This window comes from Battus philenor, unplaced genomic scaffold (assembly GCF_028537555.1).
Source record: "Battus philenor isolate CCGP_79_NKW_IND1 unplaced genomic scaffold, ilBatPhil1.0.hap1 SCAF_13, whole genome shotgun sequence".
In the NCBI taxonomy this organism is placed as follows: domain Eukaryota; kingdom Metazoa; phylum Arthropoda; class Insecta; order Lepidoptera; family Papilionidae; genus Battus; species Battus philenor.
In genome coordinates, this window is record NW_027181675.1 from 3,213,072 (window position 1) to 3,235,617 (window position 22,546).

Below are 22,546 nucleotides of genomic sequence, written 5' to 3' on the forward strand. Positions count from 1 at the left end.
GATTACATAATGGGTGTGGTTACGAAAACAATTTTTAAATGCTCAATAACCTAGGTATGCTAGATGCAATGAAACCTCCTCTGTTTGTGACAGAAAAAGATCTGGCCGTCCATGTAGCTCGTACGAAAAAGGATATCATAGCAGTAAGGGAAATATTTCGTATAAATCATATCCCAAAGCAAAATATTTTTTCTAGAGAAATGTAGATAGCACCGAGAACCATGTTGCATATTTTAAAAGGTGATGAGGTAAATTTTCTTAACGGATGAGAAAACTTTTGCAATTGAGCAATACTTTAAGAAACAAAATGACCGTATTTATAATGAAAGCTCTAAAGAAGCTTCCCAATTTATCATCAGAGCACAACGTGGGCAATATCCGACCTCAGTGATGGTTTGGGCCTCAACCATGCAGGGATGATTGAGCCATATTTTTGTGAAAAAGGTATCAAAGCATCAGCACAAGTACATAAAGTTAGTATTCTTGAGGAGGTAGTTAGGCTCCTTAACAACACCACGGTCAATAACCAAGAAGGGTTCTTTCAGCAGAAGAATCTTAGTTAGAAACGAAGTTTCTGGACTTCATCGGAGCTGAAGACTGTCATTTAGTGATGATCTTTATCCACTGGATTATATGAATGATAATTGTAAGTTCCTAAAATAATCCACAAGATTGGCCGTGTAGAATTTGCCCATAAAAAGAGTGCGTGCTTGCAGTCAATGGAAACCGCTACGAATTGACTTTATATATTTTTAATGTTTTTTTTTATTAATATATCAAAATAACTACTGTAATAATAATAAATGTTACGTACAATAAAAAATGTTATTTTTGTATGTATCAATATTTATGGGAAAATTAAGTATGTCGTCAGAAATTTAAAATTTAACTTATAAATATAAATAATAAATATTTCTATACATAAATAGCACTGATTAAAATAGCATTTTAATAAAACCAAATAAATTATAAATAATTATTACAAAGATGCATATCAACGAAGAATTTCTAACCACACCTGGAACTATAATAGAAAAATTAGAAGATATTCATAAATACCTCCTCTTGTTTTGTTTCTGTAACCACACTTACTTATCAATTTACTTCGTTATAATATTGTGTTTAGTCTGATACCGATAAAGGCAATAGATACAATTCAAATAACCTAGTAAACATAACACTTTGTTCCTGTAATATCAATATTTCTTAGTGTTAAATTGCTGTTTTGTGAACACAGGGCGAAAGCCCTGGGCTGGTGCGACGGAACGGCGAATGCGAGCCGCCGGGCGCGCTCGACATGTCGCCTACGCCGCCCACGCCGGCCACGCCGCCCACACCGCCCGCCGGCACTTCCGCGACCACACATGACCTGCCCGAACAAACTCCGCTTACAAATCCGACGGTAAGTGTCACTAACGGAGTCTTTCTTAGTTATGAAAGTGTGCTGTAAATCATCACACTTCGCTTTGTATATTCTTCAACATATCACTATCATTTCAGCTGGCCTATGTCCACTTCTGGACACAGTCCTCTCCCACAAACTTCTAAAAGAACTGGTTGAAAGTGTCCTGCATCCAGTGTCCTTCAATAACCTTGACAAGGGTGGGCCTCCCCCAAAGTAAACATTTTATCTTGTCTAGGGGAGGAGGGATATACCTTAATCGCCACGGATTAACAAATGCAACGTGGCATTACGGTACGCAGAGGAGGCTGCAGCCCATTCTCTGGAAACTTATTTGTGAGCAGGTGCAATCCTATATAATTAATGAAAGTTGTATAAGATTTTATCTCGGGAAATCTTAGTCCTCTACTGCTGGACTACCACCGCAAAATCCAAAAAATCTAAGAAAAGTGATATTTCTACAGAATCCACAGGATAAATACTACGAGTATATCAATAGGTTGAAAATTAACTATTAGTTATTTCTAATAACAATTTTTTTACTATCTTCTTTTGATTTCCCTTTTAAAATTGTGTGGTTAATTTGTCCAGCAAGCTCCGAAAACCCGATCATTGGTGGTGTCATTGACGCCTGCGCGAGAGAGAGAGACTTGGGCGAAGAAGGTGGAATTTCTTCTGGCTGTGGTTGGGTTTGCTGTAGATCTTGGCAACGTCTGGCGCTTCCCTTACATCTGCTACCAAAACGGCGGTGGTGAGAACATCTTTAGACTTTATTTCCTAGTCTAAGTCTGATTTAATTACTGTTCCCTCTCTAATACATACGCAGTCATTCTTGTAATATCTCATCACAACAACTGTAGGAGGTCTACTTCTGGAAGTAAGTCTTCCCTATAGAATTCAAAAAGACCGATTGAAAGCTGCCTACATCGAGCCAACCTGAACGTTATCTCGTGGGTGAAGTGAAAGGTATTGGTGACCTAACTTCTTGGGGTAAATCCAGTTAGGCCAAGCTGAACAAGACACACAAAGATCATTTGCATAAAAAACTACTTTTGTAGTAATCCATACATATGTTAAAGATAAAGATTGCAAAACGAAAGTAAATACACATTTTCTATAGAGCCGTGCTTCGACTGGCGGACAGGGAACGACATTCTGGTTATGTGCTATTCGACTAATGTGACTACATCATCCTGATGTTTTTCTGTCGTCGTTAGTAGAGTAATGATGTAACGTAATATTAAAAAAGTGGACACCTTACCTGAAACATACATAAGCCAGGATTTTAACGCTAAACTACCATAACGGGTCAAATGATTCATTTTGAACTTTTGCATATATAATTTTAAAAATGCAATAAGTGATATATAAGTAAAAATTATATATATATATATATATATATATATATATATTTCGTTCCACTCCCTATTTTGTAGGGAACAGGTATGTACTTTCCTTATAAAATTTTTCACTTTCTATTTATCATTTTCATACTCTACTTCCATTCTTTACAATCTCTATCATTCTATTCTTCATTCCATATTTCAGTCTATTTTTCTCTTCCGCTCTAATAACATTTCATCCATCCTCAATTACTGCAGTTAAGTTTATTTATACTATTTATATATATCAAAACTTTATTACAGTTCGCTTATTTTCAATATTAGTATATACATATTTATTTTTAATCTACTATAGTAGTTCTAATATACATTTTTGGACATTAAAGTATTGTTTAATAATTATAAATTTAATTTTTATTTCCTTTGTAACAACCATATTCCATACATTCAGGAAGGAAACATACAGTCGGGTCATTTGACCCACTATAGTAGAAACAGGTACACAGTAAGTCCAGGTATGTTTAGTAATAATCACCAAGCTAAAACTACTAAAATTTTAAATAATACATATTTAATGGTGCATTTGGATAGGTGCATTTCTGATACCATACTGTGTGATGTTGCTGTTCGGCGGGCTACCATTATTCTTCATGGAGCTGGCGTTAGGCCAGTACCACCGCTGCGGCTGCCTCACACTTTGGAAGAAAATCTGTCCAGCACTTAAAGGTGAATGAATTCTTTATCACAAATTTTCTAGAAATCTTGAGATTTTCGAATTACGTAATAGCTACGCATTGTCAGCTACGCTTTTGGTTAAGTTGACCAAATCCGTAGCGTACTGTAGCAAAATTTCTTATCACTCAATTCAAACACCTTGATAATTTTGTGTAATAATAGATGGGATCTTAGTTTAAATCAAAGTTCTTAAAATTCAAACTTCTTTAAAGTTTTCTATCTGGTCGTATTAGCCTTAAAACGCCTTTATAGATGCGATAACGAGCTTTTTCCATTTTTTTCTGATTTTCTTGGGCAATATTTGTCGTCCCCATATAGACTTAAGTTGTAGAGACCAGCGCCAAGATGATCATTTCCACAACCAGTTGTTAGTCGAAGATATCTGGTGATCTACAGCCTTTATCATCCATCAATTTTAGATAAAAATAACATTAATAATATCGTTTCATTTTGATCAATACACAAAACTGTAACAGTCCAAAAATGGGAGACAGATTTTTATAAAATTTTAAAAACGTTGCAACGGATAGAACATATTTTAATACAGCTTATAAGACATCTCTTAGACTTGCAAAGCAATTTGTATAATAATAGACAATAAATAAAATATATTTTGTTTTATCAGTTTACAAATGAAAATACTTTAATGATACGTTCAATTGTTGATTGATATTATTGTGATTTCCCAAACGGTTCTCATAACAGCGGCGATTACGCATTCAGAGATTATGGATGCGGACTCTCGGAGAGGGGGTGCGCCCAAGGGATCCATCCCCACAATCACTTAAAAGCGCTAATCAACGTTATACTAAAATTATCTTATGCTTTTCCTTTATCGATGTTTATAATATTTTATAGTCGCTCCTATCTTATATTCTTACAATAAAGTAACACGAACTCTTTGATGTATCATAATCGGAACACTGACGTAAGTTTTTATTATAATCTATTGTGTACATTGATTTTTTGGTAATAATTGCAATATATCATGAATAAAATACTGTTATGTTTCAAAAAAACTTATCTCATCTCATTTTTTCTGGCCGTGTGGTTTTGGTTAGACGTTTTGCTGTTAAACTTGAAGGTTTGTTACACCTCCGTCGGTCTCAGGGCTTAAAATTTCTAGTAACTGTACTAATCAAGAAGCCTAGGTTTCTAGTTAACATAATATGTCCTCTGAATATATATTTTGGAGAAATGGCCTAAACTGTATTTTAATATGCCTCACATCATCACCTCTGATGCTAATTAAAGTGTTTCTGTGATTTCACACTTCCAATACCACAGTTTCAGTATATCCTCTTATATTCGAAGAACAGCGTAACAATATCCTCAGATCAACTAGATAACTCTCTCTTGTGCCGTCGATACGTCATTACTTATATCTACAAAGCAACTTAAGTAAGAAAAGGACCAATATTTAGCTATTTTCCGCACATGCAGTGGTAGTCGTGCAACAAAGTGTACCGCCTGCCAGCCCGCTGATAAATGCGTATGCGGCAAACAATGCGAATTACACAACTGCCACCGTTAAACCACTCAACATGTTTCACCCCTCCATGGGGCATCTTCAGGAGTTATGTTACAACGATTAGTGCCAACCACAGAGTCACGCAAACAACAAAGTAACTTACTTATATTCGTGGACAAGTGTGAACCTATTAGTATATTCATTTTTACTGTGTTTACTTTAGGATAATTACGTATTTTCAAAATACGTATCTCTCCTACAATAATCAATTTTCAACAATCACGCGAGTTTACAACGCGGTCATGCCGACATATAAATGTTTTTTTTTATTTTCAAGAAATCAGTCCCTTTGTATTAAAGTTTAGGGACTGTATGTTACCATCTAAAATCATAAAAAAAAGTTTAAAAACAATAAGAGGTTCCGATGCATATTCTCTGTTAACCAACGGGAAAATACGTCTCGAAGTATTTGCCATATAAAAACGATTAAAAATTTTAAATTTGACGTATGATATTCCTGAGCAAACCTATGCCCAAACATTGAATACATGAAAATAGCAATGGTTAAAACAGGAATAAAGATTATATATATAAGAGAAGATTATATATAAGCACTTTTACATAAAACTTGACTAGAAAAAAAGTAATGAAATTGTATGTGTGGTTTCACATGTATTAGATTCGGAGTAACCTCAAATCATTCTACAAAGTAAACGCATTTATAGGTTGATACGTAGACAGTCAATCGACCATTACAACGCTCGGCCTTTATAAATATACAGGAGGCAATGCTTTTAACACAAGACAAATGGCGGCCACTCACTAGATAGTGGCGCTTGTTAAAATGTATGAAACCGAGAAGGAATCCATTTCGCGACGGCCGAGTCACACTTGGCGGGAAAAGTGGCGGAATGACACGCTCCCACAGATTATATTAGGAATTGGAGAATCGATTATCTGGCGAATACGCAATGCGATAGATACTTATACGAATAAACATAATTCTTTCTATAATTATTAACGATAGTTGAATAAAAAAAAACACAAGCTTTTATTTATAACTTTTTTTTTTTAAATTGTCGTCATTATTTTAATAAAACGTAAAATCAATACTGTCTCCTAACACAAACTTTTTTTTAAATAAGTTCATAACGTTTAGGTTTCTAACTTTTACTTCTTTAACATAACATAAGGTCCTACTGACCGCACAACTTTATTTCAAGCTTGGGTTTTCTGCTGCCGGAAATAAGCCTGCCCATTTAATGGAATCGGTTGAAAACGGTCTGTGACATATAATTTAAGATTTTTAAGACCTTACTCGACTATCGACTTAACTTAAAAAATTCCTTTCGTAAGCGTTCACAGAATTTACAACAAAATAGCCAGTGGCCGTATAGACAGAAAGGAGGCAGTAAGCCGCACGTGATCTGTTGGACAAACATTTGCGAAGCTCTCCGGCTCGCTGCCGCTGCCATTTGGCGCTCTCTCGAAACTCAACGTTCGTTGAATCCACGTACAAATTGTCTCTGCAAACAAAACGTTTAAACTATAAATAATTATGGATATTTACTTCAATTTTGCATAGTTCCTAACAAGTACTAAGTGTAATAATCGGTTGAATGTAATATGTGTAGAATAATAATAATAATAATGTCCGTAATAAAAAGGACATCATCGTGGCTGACGTCACAGCAGGACAGGCGTTCTTTTGTAATAAATAAATAAAGTACATATCATTCATTTTTATACCAAACTAGTTGTAACCTGCGTACATTGATAATTAAAAATATATTTGAGAGAAAGATAAATTGTTTCAATTCAAATAAGCATGAACTGTCACGGCAAAATTTTAAATTAATTGGAATAACAGTGGCGCTGTCTAAAATTTGTCAAACCAACTTAGAAACTTTCGCGGGCTCATGCACAACAACTTTGCTAAAGATCATCACATGATAAAATGCATACATTACGATTACATAAAGGACATACAGAAAAACATTGATTTATTATATATAGAAGTATCCTGGCGATAAAAAACAATAATTGAAAGAAGTATTTCGCAGTTTTTCGTGACGTATTAGCAGGATCAGGATCATTCCGTGGAGGAGTCGCCCGCAGCGGCTTAATTTAACCAATTCGACATCTTCGCTTGCTTAACGATTTATTGAGATTTAGGAAGATAAAGTTGTTACGAACCTGTTGATTTCGATGAATCATCCAAAAGATAGAGTGAAAGATAAGTAATATAGCATTGTGTATTTTATTTAGTAAAATACTAGAACAGTGTTTCCCAACCTTTATGGTGCCATGCCGCCACCACAGCCTTTCTAAAATTCTTATGTCTCTCTTATGTAATATACATAGTATTAAATATTAAAAGACTTTATTATTCACTTAATTAACTTAAATAATAGGTTTTTGGAAGAAATTACTAGGAATTACAATAAGTAAATTTCTAATAATTTGAAATTTAAATTCCAATTAATTTTAATAATTTTTTTTTCTACAATTATTAAATTATTTTTTATATTTGTTTACTGGCAATAATCTAAAAATTTGTATGTGCTAAAAAATTAAACCCCGGAGCGAAAGGGTCTCTGTCGAGTCCATTTTTGAATAAGCCCGCTTAATAATCAAATAACTCTGCGTTGGGGCGTGGGCTGCACGTTGAGAAACACTATTATAGAAAGTACCATGGATATTTTTAAGGCTGAATCATAGTCAAGAGACTTTATGAATGTTCTAATACAATCAGACGTTACCTCGCGGAAGTCCATCCTAACTAAGAAAGGGACTAATACATAGCTACTTCCGCTATGCAGCAGTAGTCGTGCAATGAAGTGCACCGCCCGCCAGCCCGCTGATAAATACGCGTGCGGTAAACAATGCGAAACACAACTACCACCGTTAATCTACTCTACACGTGTTTCAACCCCTTCACGAGGCATCCTCAGGAGGTGTTAGACCAACCAGTGCCAAAAACCGAGTGAGTCATCACTCACAACTCACAACCACTCACTTCTTAATTTATGAATGATCACGTACCAAAAAGTTACAGTCGCTATTTTTTGCGTGAGTGTAACATAGCTTTTACGCACCTACTTTAGTATCAATTAGTAAATAGTATATGTCTGATAAGTCATTTATTGTAAAGAACTTTGTAACAGAGTACGAAATAATTGCGAAGCAATATTAATACGTATGTACTTATTCATTTTGCGTCACTATACTTTCTTATTTAATCTGTAACTTGCAAATTGGTTTTAATCCGTCTGTGACTGTATATCTACTATTGATTCATCAACATCATCATTATGTCAGCTGATAAACGCCAACTGCAAGGCTTATGCCTCCCTGAAGATCGCCACGATGATGGGTCTTGCACTGCCTGCATCTAGCGACTTTTCGCAACCATAACTACTTCGTAGGTCCACATAGTGGGCAGGCTTATCCACGCCGCATTATGAACTTTATGTTATATTAAATAGTATAAATTAGTTCCCAGCTAATCCATCTCCATTCATAAAGACTTTTTATATACTTAGATAAATAGAGTAATAGTCTAAATTAAATTAATAATAGTTTATGGTAGCAAATTAAAATAAATAAGTCAAATATAAATGATATAAAATTCCTAACGTCGTCATCAATGCTGAGAAGATGTCTGCCTTATCAATAAGACTCGCTCCGTTCCCGCAGTTCGCTTATCAAGCGATATCTCTCACCCGTTCCCGCTAAATCACTTATTCGAATCTGATTTCACTCTTCCATTTCGGTACACGAAATGTGTTATTACTTATTACTATCTTTTAATTAGACATCATTTATTATCATACCAACAGCAACGTGACTTAAAAACAAAAAGGATGATTGGTTAAAAGTGTAAAAGCGCTAAAGATGTGAATGTATATCTTCATTGTTAACAAAAAGCTTAAAAAGCTTTCACACTTATTTTCCAATCATTGTATATAGTGATCAATGTGAAATATGTTACATTAATTGTTTTTTTTATTGGAATCCGTCAGGCCTATAACTTCTGGCAATACAGTCTGTAGGGAAAGACAGTAAACAATAATAAATGTTAATATGCAGTAATCTGATATTTAAAAATCGTTATTCTTACGACATTATCATTACGAAATTTATTATTTCTAAAACCTTTGTTATTTGAAAACATCTACCATTCATTAATTGACAGCAAAACAACTGTATTAACCCTTGCAAAGCTTTTAATTTGTGGTGCGATCTACTTCCTGAAAGATGTGAAGAGATACTTTTTTCAAATAGGTGAATTTTTTTGTAGACAAATTTGTACGATTTTATAATACACTTCCGCTACAACACACTGTAGTACACACTACGCCAATTGTCTAGAAATAAATTAAAAAAGTGTATCCAATAAAAACTTTTAAATAATACAATTATAGAGCGAAGGTTTTTTAAATGATTATAAAGTCTGAGAATTGTTCAACTATAGTATTAAGGTTATTGGGAAAGTGATCACAAAAACTCGCCTGATTTTATTACGGCATTTCACAGATTAACTGGCGCTTAAATTCGCCTAGCCTTAAAGTGGGAGGTGCCTTTTTTGGGAAGCTCATTTAGGTTCTATTTTTTTTATATCAAACGGACTGTGGGTGGGCAGGCCATAGAGCCAACAGATGGCTGCTGGAGGCTTGTGGTTTTGGAGTGGAGATACCGGACCAGAAAATGCAGCAAAGGACTTTCACCCATAAGGTGGAGAACAAACCTCGTTAAGGACATTGGAAGACGCTGAATTTTGTTCACTTCCAACCGATCCCAATGTAAATCCATGGAGAAGACCTATGTCCTGCAGTGGGTGTCATATGGCTGAAGGGTTGATGATACAAAAAACTTTTAAGTTAAACGGTTTTTTGATACCCATATTTTGATGGTTGTGGAAAAATATGTACCTATTCCGCCATATTGGAACGGCATCCATTTTGAATTTTAAATTTTGACATTATCATCGTGTTTTACTAGTGTAGCCCTTTCATTTAATACCCATATTGAGGGGGTTAAGGAAAAATAAGTAATCCGCCATTTTGTATCGGCAGCCATCTTAGATTTATAATGTTTATGATTTTATTATATTGTATTGTCATCTAAATTAAATGTGTGTACAAAATTTCAGATCAATCTGACAACGGGAAGGTGCTTAAATTTCAATTTCTAATTTTGACCCAAACAAATAAATTCCATACGGGTCGAACTAAATAAAACCGTTTAAAAAAGGGAATATAATGTCAAGTAGTTCGACGCTGTCAAATTTGACACAATAATAGCTATGAAAATCATTGCTTGAAAACAAAAGACATTTAATATTCTTGCGTACTTCGAGTATGTGATTTAAAATTGAACATTTGATCAGCTCGTGTGTATCGAGCGGGACACACGCACTGCCGCCGAGCAGTCTCGCGGATCTGTTATCAATCGTCATAAATAACGCCATCTCGCAACCTAAACCAATTAATGACATCCAATACGGTGTTATTTGATTACACCCGACAGATGTCGCTGATTCTATCAAACATGGCGGCACGAGTTCGCGCCAACTTTGCGCGCTTTAAATTGGCCCGCGCTCCGGATGATTAATTTGATTCTAAATGTTTGGAGATTTATTGTGGGAGGACGAAACGGCTTAATTCTGTTTTATAACCACTTGTGAGCGGCTTAAATTTAATTAGAGTTCAGTTTATAGTATTCCGATTTCCTGATTTCTGTACGTGTTGTATACTTCATGCGCAATGTTAAACAGTCGATATTTTCTTACGACTTTAAACATTATTTTAACTGATTTTGCCTACAATTGTAAGTTACTTTGCAACTTAACTTTAACTTACAACTTTTACAATATGGTATTGATAATAATTAATAATTATTAAATATTCCCGAACTTTTTCATGTAATATACACACAGGTTACTTTTTATAAATATGTAAATGTTAAATAGGTCACAACACAAACTATACAAATACTGTAACTACATTACAACGAACTGAAAAGTCAACAAATATTAAAATTGTGATGCTTTATTTAATTTTGAAGAGCTACGTAAACGAATACTTCAAAATTTTTGTGACAAATTTCTGACCTAATCATTTTCATATACTATAACAATTTATTATGTGCGCAATTAAGTTTTCATTGTTTTTTTTTTTCAAACCTTAAATGAAAATGCCTATCTTTTTGGCACAGCTCTTTCGTTTCATTAAATATGTCCATCTTTTGAGATCCGAATCAAACGATTTTTCGATGTATTCATATAAGAAGCATTGCTTATATTTAAAAGCGATTTCTTATGCTTTAATTTGTCCGCAGGCGTCGGCTACGCTATCTGCATGATCGATATCTACATGGGCATGTACTACAACACGATCATAGGCTGGGCGGTGTATTATCTGATAGCCTCGCTGGCCTCCGTGCGCTCTGTGCTGCCGTGGACCAGCTGCGACAACGAATGGAACACGCCACTCTGCACGCCCATCACCTCACCGCAGATCTTCCTCAATGCCACTACACCCGCCAAGGAGTTCTTTGAGTATGATCATTTTAAATACTCAATTCTAAACTCTTAATGGAATATTTAAATAATACTAGCGGCCACGACAGTAATTAATTCTAATGTTAAAAAATAGAAAAGGTTGTTTTTTAAACACAGTGAATATTGTAATGACTTCTTTTCTATTGACTAATTGACTTCTTCTTTTTGACTAATTGACTAATTCTCTTCTTTTCTAATTGACTTCTATTCTAGTACGTAAATAAAAAAATGTAATGCTTTTGTAATTAAAAACACTACTCGGAAATAGTCAATTAAGAATACAAGCTGCCCTCGGAGTTGTAACTATTAGTGCCTTCTAAAAAGTATTCAGAATAAAGATCTTTCTGTTCTTCCTAGATTAAATCAGTAATTTTTCCTCAAGCTACCAATTGACTAAAAGAAACGGGAATTCACTTTTACGAACAAAATTCAAGAAGTTTTTCGATATATGAAATTATGACAGTAGATGTAATATCTCTATTCGATCAATTTTATTAGATACTGCACCTTTCAAATCATATAAAAGTTTAATTTTATTCCTGTATCCAAAACTCACTTAATCTAGATAAAAATACATATATAAAAGTTCTTCTTAGATTATATCAGTAATTTTTCCTCAAGCTACCAGTTGACTAAAAGAAACAGGAAATCACTTTTATGTACAAAATTCAAGAAGATTTTCGGTATACCAAATTATGAAAGAAGATGAAATATCTCTATTCGATCGATTTTATTTGCTACTGCACCTTTCAAACCATATAAAAGTTTAATTTTATTCCTGTATCCAAAACTCACTTAATCTAGATAAAAGTACATATATAAAAGTTAAAACAAAGTGCGTTTTGCAGACGCAACGTCCTGGAACAACATAAGTCTAACGGTCTCGACGATATGGGTCCCATCAAACCATCGCTTGCCCTCTGCGTCTTCGGCGTCTTTGTCCTCGTCTACTTCTCGTTGTGGAAAGGAGTCAGAAGCGCTGGGAAGGTACGACTTGATAATAAGTAATTAACACATTTGTTGAACAACTTAGAATGTCTAAATCTTAGACCAACGCTGATAAACACATTACCTGTTAATAATGGAACTAATATATAGCTACTTCCGCTATGCAGCAGTAGTCATGCCATGAAGGGCACCGCCCGCCAGCCCGCTGACAAATACCACCGTTAATCTACTCTCTACACGTGTTTCACCCCTCCACGGGGTATCATCAGTGCATTTCATTGCATAACTACTGCTGCAGAGCGGAAGTAGCTATATATTAGTCCCTTTATTAGTTAGGTTGGACTTTCGCGAGGTGACGCCTGATTCTATAAGATACATTACCTGTTGTTGTATGTTGTTCATTACTCTGTTGTTCAACGAATTTTTATATTAATATGTAAGTAAGGGTGAATGTCTAGATCGTTTGCTGTCAATATATGGTACATCCTATCAAAAAATCAACGGTTACAGAAATAATAAAAGCCGTAATTATAATATAGAACGAAAAAGTGTTTTCAAAACCCGTATTACTATATATTAAAATTAATTGTTGTTTACTGTCCGTCGCTGCGGTCTTTATATTACCAGAAGGTACAGAGATATTATTGAGGTCCATAATGCACTTCGCTGGACTAAAGCGGGTGTCATTATTAAATTAATTGATCTATTTTATTCCGAAGGTGGTGTGGGTGACTGCTCTGGCACCCTACGTGGTTCTATTGATTCTTCTAGCACGAGGCGTCACCTTACCAGGCGCTACTGAAGGAATACGATACTACTTAACTCCTGAGTGGCATAAATTAAAAAATTCTAAGGTAATCAATCATTTTTTTTACCACTTACAAAGGCAGTTATTCAAAATACTTCGATTACTAACTCAGAAATATAAAATTAGTTACAATTGTTACCTTAAAACTATCTCACTAAAAACATTTAATGAATCAAAGTCAAACAATAATAAGCAAAACAAAAACATTATCCAACAGGGATCAATAATCCAGCGCACTTTGCAGAATAGACAGTAATAATTACGAGTCAATCACTTCATAGGTTTAGGTGTTTAACTAAATGTAAATAAGATTCAAATTTCAAACTTCGTATGTTAAGAAGTCGTAAATATTTTATTTTGTGATCAAATTATAATGCATGAGATATTGACGTTACAGCCTATAGATGCCCACCGAAGGTCGCCTCTCTCAAAGATATCTCGTCGTTTACAGTCCATAGACGACGACTGGAAGGCATAAGCTTCGCTTAACATATCTATGGGGATATATACCATAATCGCCACGTTTAGCAGGCGGGTTGGCGATCGCAGTGTGGTGTTATGGTATGCAGAAAACGCTGCTGCCCATCTGGTAACTTTTATTAATGCAAAAAGTGTGAGTTATCAAAACTGCATCCCAGAAATCGAACTCACGACCTACGATCGAAAGTCTCAACCCTTCACTGCAAAGCTACCACGGCACACATGAGATATAGCTATTAAAAAATAGACAAGGACGGAACTTTGTATGAACATATACACTTGTTTCCATCTCGAAGTTAAAATTTAGGTATTAGGATAAAAAGTAATGCAAGATAATATTTATAATACATAAGTTTTTTTTTATTTGGTTAGAAAAAGAAAGCATAGAACTGGCCAGTCTCATGGCTGAGCCACTCCAAATAAAAAATAGTCTGAATTAACAACTATTATGAGAACAATCAAATAGATAAATAACTTTAAAGATATATGCGATAAAACAATAAAATCGTCAAACTGTAATGGCGTGTGGTTAGACAGCTAAATATAAAGATACCGCTGCGGACATGAAACCCCCGCTATATTTTTGTGTTATTTACTTTTGTCGCATAACATTCTCCATTGATTTTCGTAAACGCGTAATAAACGTAATGAACTTCCACTTCAGAATGCTTATAATATAACAATTTTATATGTTGTTAAAATTTATGCTGATTAGAGATTGAAAACATATATAGTTTAGTTTTTAGACTGCAATTGTAATTATATCAAATATAATGTCCCATTTTCTGTTTTATATATACATATATATGTTGCAAAAAGCAATGTCTTCTGTATATTTAATAGATTTAGGTATATATAACAGAAAAAAGGCAATCTGCCTCTTACTTTTTTCAATAAAAGAGCCAATATTATATTCTTATTTCTTCTCTGCAGGTGTGGATAGATGCAGCATCTCAGATCTTCTTCTCACTAGGACCAGGTTTTGGAACTCTACTTGCTCTGTCGAGCTACAACAAGTTTAACAACAACTGCTACCGTGACGCCCTCATCACCTCTTCCATCAACTGCCTGACAAGCTTCCTCGCCGGATTCGTCATCTTCTCTGTTTTAGGGTAAGCAGTTTGTTCTTGTTAAAATTATAACGATTTAAAACCTGTGTTTGAAGTATTTTTCAGATTTTATTCTTGGAATATACTACCTGTTTCTCTACAACGTTTTCCCTTACTTTTTGTAGAGGCGATGTAATATCATTCATACGATGTGTTTCGTGTTCTTTGCATTCGAAATCGAAACGCGTTTTAACCAGGCTACACTGCAAGGCATTTAATTTGGCACATTAGGCAAAATAAGACATAACGAAGGTCATCGGGGTTCGACTTAGTTGTAGGGCGTTGCATTTATGACACAGTGCTCAGACAGCTTGATTAGCTTATTTGCACAGAGCTGTTAAAACCGATTGTGTTTATAAAACATTAATATTTGCAACGTGCCAAATCAAATGCCTGAGCCACACCTTAATTTTGATTTAATTAACATTAGTTTTTTTATATTCGAAACATATATAGTTATCAATATAGTTCAGAAACCACTATGTTAATTTATTCTTCGTCTAAATGATTCCCAGGTACATGGCGCACGTTCAAAACAAGAGCATCGAGGAAGTTGGTCTGGAAGGACCAGGTCTGGTGTTCATTGTTTACCCGGAAGCCATAGCAACCATGACCGGCTCCGTATTTTGGGCTATTATATTTTTCTTGATGCTGATCACACTGGGTTTGGATAGCACTTTTGGAGGTAATTTTACATTTACATACATATTAACATTTATATCCACTTTGTGTTCGGTAGCTACTTTAAATTAAAAAAGAAACTTTTTTAGGCATCGAAGGAAACGAACATGATTTCTGTAGGAACTTACTTTGAAAAGATTTCCTTGGATTATATCTATTCATATCTATTAGGCCCTAAATTGAAAAAAAGCAAGTTCATAGTTGAATGATAAGTCGACATCGGGAAAATAAATCACTTTGAATGGAATATCCAATTTGAAAACCCTTTCAATAAGTTCTATTAAGAAATATATTCAAATACAGATATAATGTTGAATAAAATGTTTTTACTTACAAAATACGAAGCAACCTTTTAATCTTCGATTTCTCTACCGGCATCAAAACGACTTTTTTAAAGTAATATATATATATATATATAACTTTTCTTGAATAATAAGATCCATCGCATCTTTAGCAACTGTACATCTGTTTTTATGTTAGTAAGATTATTTTAGAAGTTTCTTAGTTTAATACTCATATAATTTAAACTGGATAGGCCTGGAGGCAGTGACAACCGCACTGTGCGACGAGTATCCTCGTGTCCTGGGCCGCCACCGGGAGATATTCGTTGCCATTCTACTTCTCTTTATATACATTTGTGCGCTGCCCACTACAACTTATGTGAGTAATGTTTAATTAATATTATCTTTATTTTATAAGAACATTTTTTGTATTATGTTTTATCTTTATTATTAAAACATGTAATACTATCTTAACTTAAGGTTCCTTGGCAAAGAGTTATACCAGAAACCCATCAACTTTGTGAAATAAGGCAAAAAATTAAAAACTGCAAAAACCTTAATATATAATATATAACCCTATCCTGAAAGCAGCTTCTGATTGAATACTTATGATGGACATTTATATGAACGAATATAGAATATGACAGTGTGGTCCTGACCTATTTTCGAGAACACTGAAACATGTAGTATTAATAGAACTCTTGGAAACAGATATACCTAAAGTCCACATGCCAAAGATGACCAAATACCACGTCCTATTCAATGAAAAGGTTCTCAAGTGGCGACAGTAGACGCGGTGTGGGTAAGCCCCCCCCCCCCCCCACTTTGTGGACCGAAGACATAGTTAAGGTCTCAGAAAGTCGCAGGAAGTCACAGAAAGTCGTAGGAAGTCTAAGGAAGTCGCAGGAAGTCGAAGGAAGTCGCAGGAAGTCGCTGGATGTGAGCAGCGCAGGACCAGCAACTTAGCGATCTTTGACGGAGGCCTATGACCTGCAGTGGGTGTCCATCTACTGAAAAGAAGAAGTCAATAAAATAGCTATGAATAATTTATTCATAGTGAATTTGTATGTGGTCAACGCAAGAGTTAGACATGTAACAACGAAATTCCTCTGAACCTGATGAAGAATTTAGGCGTGTCAAGAGTGAACATCAGCTCTTTCTGGAACGAGACGCCTGGGTAGCATTAGTTGAATAATTTCTAAATTTGGTTATGCAGTAACAGGAGTCGGGTTGGTGAAAGTGAACGCCGATAAATTGCAAGGAAGTCTCCTTAAACATACTCAATCTCCCGCTCCCCACATATTCAAGTCATCAGCCCTTAGCCGTATCCAAATCCCCCCCCGCACCTGTAAAATAAAGTCGTAGAATGCTGAGAAGTTACGTCTACTATACAAAAGTCTCCAAACAGTTGACATAACTTCTGAGAAATAATAAGCTGTGCCAATAAACAATTAATTAATACGAAAAAGATATCAAGATAATATCTAAATTGACAAAATTCCCTGTATTAAATGTTTGCAATAAAGATATTTTTCAAAATAAATCGATTTACAGAACAAACAATGAAATCATACGGCCAGCATTCAACCTTCTCCGACAGGGGATTATAATGATGGGTTTTTTGACATTACGTCGCAACAAGTCAGCGCAAAGACGTTTTATGATATGAACACAACACGATACGGGAAATTGGGGATTTCCGAAATCCACAGAGCTGTATTGGGACATGTTACAAAATTATAATATAAAGCAATTACAAATGACAATAAAAATACAAAATTAAAAATTAACTTATTACGATAAAATGTCAATATTACATTATTTATTTATAATTGTATAACGGCAGACGTTGTGATGAATACGCATTCTCTATCATTCAACCAACAGTGGTGCAGAGTTAACAAGCCAGGTCTGTAATTGTCGCAATTACAAATCAATTTCGTAATAAACATTTCATGCCTTTATTTCCCACAAATCAAAATTATCACGATTTGATATAGCTTGACTAACACAGAGACGAATTGGTAGTTTTAAAAAATCAGCGTGTGTTTAATTAACATAAAGTTTTCTTTATATATATTTTTGTATTGTTATTGTAATGTTCTTGTTATATAGAATAAAAGCTCTCACCCTTCTCTCAAAGAAATGATCCCAAGTAAACCCACCAGTTTCGGTACAAAGTTCGCCATCTCCTTTTGAAAGTAGTATTCAGTAAAGGAACATTATCTAATTCGGAAAAGTCTGTGCCTCCTGGAAAAGGACTTCCCAACCTACGATCACAAGTCAGGACAGCGACAAGGCTACCGCTGCTAATACGCTTACTTATAATAATGTGATGTCGGCCGAAATTTTTGCCACAAAGGAGACCGCCAGGAACAAAAGACGAATTGGGGCTGGCCGAATGAATTGGCCAATCGGGGCTGACGCCGAGAAGTGTCGAGAAGTGTGCTATCGAACGAAACTCCAGAAAGGTCGGGAGTTAGTTGTCTGACTTATTGGTATTACTCAATCCAGTAAAACAATAGTATAGAAACGTTTCAGCTTCGCTACTTTAAAAAAAATCTTAGGCTAGGCACCCCTTGAGCCTTGACACTTCAAACCTGCGGAATCTGCAAAAGCCATTTGGGCAGCAGTGACATTGTTATCGAAATAAAAAGTTCTCGGGATGACAACAGCCACAGTTAGTACGTTACCGTAGATTGAAATAGACTTCGTTACGTGAATACTAAAGGTGTTCGATGATGTAGTCTAGTGTTCGAATGATTACGAAATTGCATGCGAATAATAATATATTAATCTTTAATAAGCCTGACATATATGTCTATGATCTAATATGTTCACTTAAAAGAACCTTTGTAAGACCAAATTAAAGTACTTTAATATACGGTATAATAAGATACATCCAAACGCAATATAACAATGAGTAGGAAGATGTGAAAATGTAGGTGCGAAATGAGTTCCCGCGATAAATTACGCCGGTATCTCAGAGCGCCGGACGTGTGATTGCATTATTCATGACCTCCTACTCAACGCGATGGACTGAAAGATTGACTACTGCCCGATCTGTTATACCCCGGTTCCTTGCCTATGTTTTATGTATTGGACACTAAGATCTATCGGTTATTGTACTGCCTATTAAATAAGGTTATAGCAAACGAGGTTAATCGACATTATTAAAGTTTGAAATTTTATTATCAACCATAAGTTCTAAGCCCTCAATGATTTTTAAATAACGTAATATTAACATAGTTAGAAACTGTGTTCCAAATTCGAAATACTACATATTTAAACTAATTATCGTTTACTATTTATTCCTGCAGTTTTTGTATTGCTAGAAGATATTGTCCTGTTGCATTCTAGTAGTTTCAAAGAGTACAGGGTTATTGGAAATAGATATCCAAACTTTAAAGTTTTCTGTTGATAAATCATTTACACATCTCTTTGAAGATTTTAAATCTAAAACCAATCAACTTGTACATGATTTGTATTTCGGTATTCGCTGACTTGTTTATTTAATTTTCTTCATTGTACATGCTATATTATTATGAAATTATTTAAATGAATACTCATTTAAATTATATCATAATAATAAACAAAAAAGTACAATGGGCGGTCTTATCACACGAGGAAATCTCTAGACAACCATAGGATGGAAACAGTAGAAGTATAAATAATAGGTAGTGTACGTGTACGTTTACAAAATATACATATATACAAACATACATACATATGAATATAACATACATACTATATAATAAATAAGTTATAAAACATATTATAAATATAACACAAAAAACATCAAACTGATTTAGATCACACTTGCTTCAGAAAGAATAAACAGCGAAAGAAAAAGAAATGAATTAACTATGAATGGATAAATAATCATAAGTCTAGTGAAGAGTTCTTAAACATTTCATTAAAAATCTTACTTTTTATTTTTAAATTTCTGTAATAAACTGGACATAAATGGATATAACGGAAACATAAATAAATACGTAAATCCCCCCTATAGCACGCTACTTTATAACGCGGATTCATGTCTCAGATATACCAAGCACTTATTTTTGTGTGATTATTTTTAAAAACAAATAGTAATGTATTTTCAAAGATATATCGATCGCTATGAGTTTTGCATGTTCTTTATTAAATAGATTAATTTTAAAGGCGCTTTTATTTTCCCAGGGTGGAGTTTACTTAGTGGACTTGTTGAACGTGTACGGACCGGGTCTGGCTATTCTGTTCTTGGTGTTTGCGGAGGCTGCCGGCGTGTGCTGGCTGTACGGCGTCGACCGCTTCTCTGAAGACGTCAAGAGCATGATCGGTCATACCCCAGGATTATTCTGGCGCGCATGTTGGACTTACATCAGGTAGTCGCCGTGTCATTTTTATTGCTTATATGCTAAAAGAATTATTAGCGTAGCTCCAATTTATTAAAAAAAAAACCTGTTGATGTCCTAAAAAGTCCTGTGTTACTGTATTGCACAACTGTTGCGAAATGGTGAATTCCACAAGAGTTCCTGAAGACTTTCCCAATAAATAACATCGACCATTGTTGAGAATTCAGTTGGTAGAAATCCAATAAAAATGTCTTTCTCGTGTCTTCATGACGAAGGCTTTTATACATAGTGATTGAGAATGCACATTTGTGGTCAATTTATGTATGGTACTGTTTCATTAATGGTAAATAACGTAGCAAGGGTAAGCGTTTTTAAAATTCGAATTACTACATTTTAAGATTAATTATTGCTTACTATCTGTATTTGCAGACTACTGCCAGAAGCTATTGGTCAGTCGCATTTCAATAGAACAAATAAGTTAATGTAATATATTTTAGAATGATCACTTTAATCAAGGGATAATTCTGGGGTAAAGTTATATATATAATACACACTTGCTCACAAACAAGTTTCCAGAGGATGGGCAGCAGTGTTGTTCTCTGCGTACCATAATACCACACTGCGATCGCCAACACGCCCCCCAACCCCACCAAGCGTGGCGATTATGGTATATCTACCCATAGAAATCTATGAGAAAGGCGTCTATGGACTTAGAAATAGGAGTCTATGGACTAAAATGACTTTATACAAGGTGTAAGAACTTTAAAGCTTTTTGCCTTCAAATGAACCAAATATTCGCTCATTTAAACTGTTACAGCTATGATCTATTACCATCCATGAAATTGTAAATGTTGGGTGCAGTAAATATAAGGTTACATTAGATAAATCAATATAAAAACTTGTCAAAATATCCTTTGTTTTGTGTTCTCGTGCAGCCCAGTGTTTCTCCTCGGGCTTTTCGTTTTCTCGGTGCTTTCGCACGAGGAGATGCTTGGCGGCGAGTACACGTACCCGGCGTGGTCCATCGCCGTCGGCTGGGTGATGACCGGCACCACCGTCTCCTGCGTGCCGCTCTACATCATCTACAAGCTGATCATCACACCCGGGAATTGTTACCACGTAAATAACTGATTAATACGAAACAATTGCAACAATATTAACAACAACCGACATAGCCCAGTGTATTTATTGGGGACCTCTGGTTCACCTCTATCTTAGGAGAGACAGTGGACTTTATTTTTCAATTTAACATTTTTTTCAGTTATTTATATGTGTATGGGAGTCTTTCTAAAGCCGTAGACCCTGAAATATTAACAACACAAAATCCGAAGTAGAAGTGTGTATATTCATTTGGGCTTCACTAATTTTTATACCGACGTAAATAAACAATTTTATTACTTTGGAATTCCCCTTTTCAATACACCGTTGATGATGACGTAATATTGCCCCTACACGTGAAACATATTTTCTTTCGCTCTTTTCGTCTGCCGGCCTTAAGAAATTCTTTTGTACTTTTTTCATTCTTTTCCTCCATCCATGCTTCATGGCAAGTTTAAGTTGCAGTTGACAGGCCATATAGCGCGCAGAACAGATGGCCGCACGGACTTTAAGGTTCTGGATATAGACTGTCTTTGTAACAGGCCGCTTCTAACCGGCCTTATTAGAGATATATCAAGAAGGCCTATAGCCAGCAGTGGGCATCCTACGGCTAAAACGACAATAATAATACAATACCAGTATGATTATAACATATCTCTGTTGCCATTAATACGGTCAATATTTATTGTTATTTTTACTGTAGACCTTTTCTGTGCTTTGTCTTAGCATAATCAAATTATACTAGGAATTATAAATGTCCGACTTCAACTTAAAGGCGCTGTGTATGTTGCAACAATTAAAACGTAACCATTTGAAATGAATGAAAATTGAGATCACTCCACGAGACCCATATTGTATATTAGGAAATCTATCTTGGAGAATCTTTTACAGCAATGTATTAGCAATGAATTTTTTTCGGGAATCATATCGGCAAAACCAAAAAATACCTGAGAAGAGGTCGTCAATCAAACGCTAGCGATATATCAACAATGTAACATCATATTTTTTTCGGGATATTTTATTGTTATACACACAAATATATAACTAAAAATAATCTCAATTAATTATCGCCAAACCAAGATACACCTGGGTAGAGCAGGGCTGATACCAGCTTATTCTTATTCCAGCGTATGAGAACCATCAAGCGACCGGAGGAGACATCGGCGTCTTCGGGCGACGTGGCGGTTTGCAGCCTGTGACCGCGCCCACTCGAATGGCTCGTCTAACGTCGCAACGTGCGTATATAACTTGGCGCCCATGTACACTGCCCAACAGACACGTATCCATT

The 22,546-nt window shown here is 35.1% G+C and overlaps 1 protein-coding gene across 1 annotated transcript; it reads left to right on the forward strand.

The window, feature by feature from the left end:
* The first annotated feature begins 221 nt into the window (after positions 1–221).
* LOC137933446 (sodium-dependent serotonin transporter-like) lies at positions 222–22,457 on the forward strand. The gene is made up of 14 exons (XM_068777399.1): positions 222–248; positions 360–473; positions 1,238–1,402; positions 1,994–2,153; positions 3,337–3,471; positions 11,294–11,513; positions 12,365–12,503; positions 13,184–13,318; positions 14,686–14,864; positions 15,377–15,546; positions 16,078–16,202; positions 20,006–20,190; positions 21,096–21,279; positions 22,386–22,457. Exons 1-14 carry the CDS (start codon positions 222–224, stop codon positions 22,455–22,457), a joined length of 2,010 nt encoding a protein of 669 aa, XP_068633500.1.
* The last annotated feature ends 89 nt before the right edge of the window (positions 22,458–22,546 follow it).

Coding starts and splice junctions, on each gene's coding strand:
- LOC137933446 (XM_068777399.1), top strand. CDS start 222: ATGTTGCATATTTTAAAAGGTGATGAG. Junction 474..1,237: donor CATCAGCACAAGTACATAAA/GTTAGTATTCTT, acceptor TTGTGAACACAG/GGCGAAAGCCCTGGGCTGGT. Junction 14,865..15,376: donor GTCATCTTCTCTGTTTTAGG/GTAAGCAGTTTG, acceptor AATGATTCCCAG/GTACATGGCGCACGTTCAAA.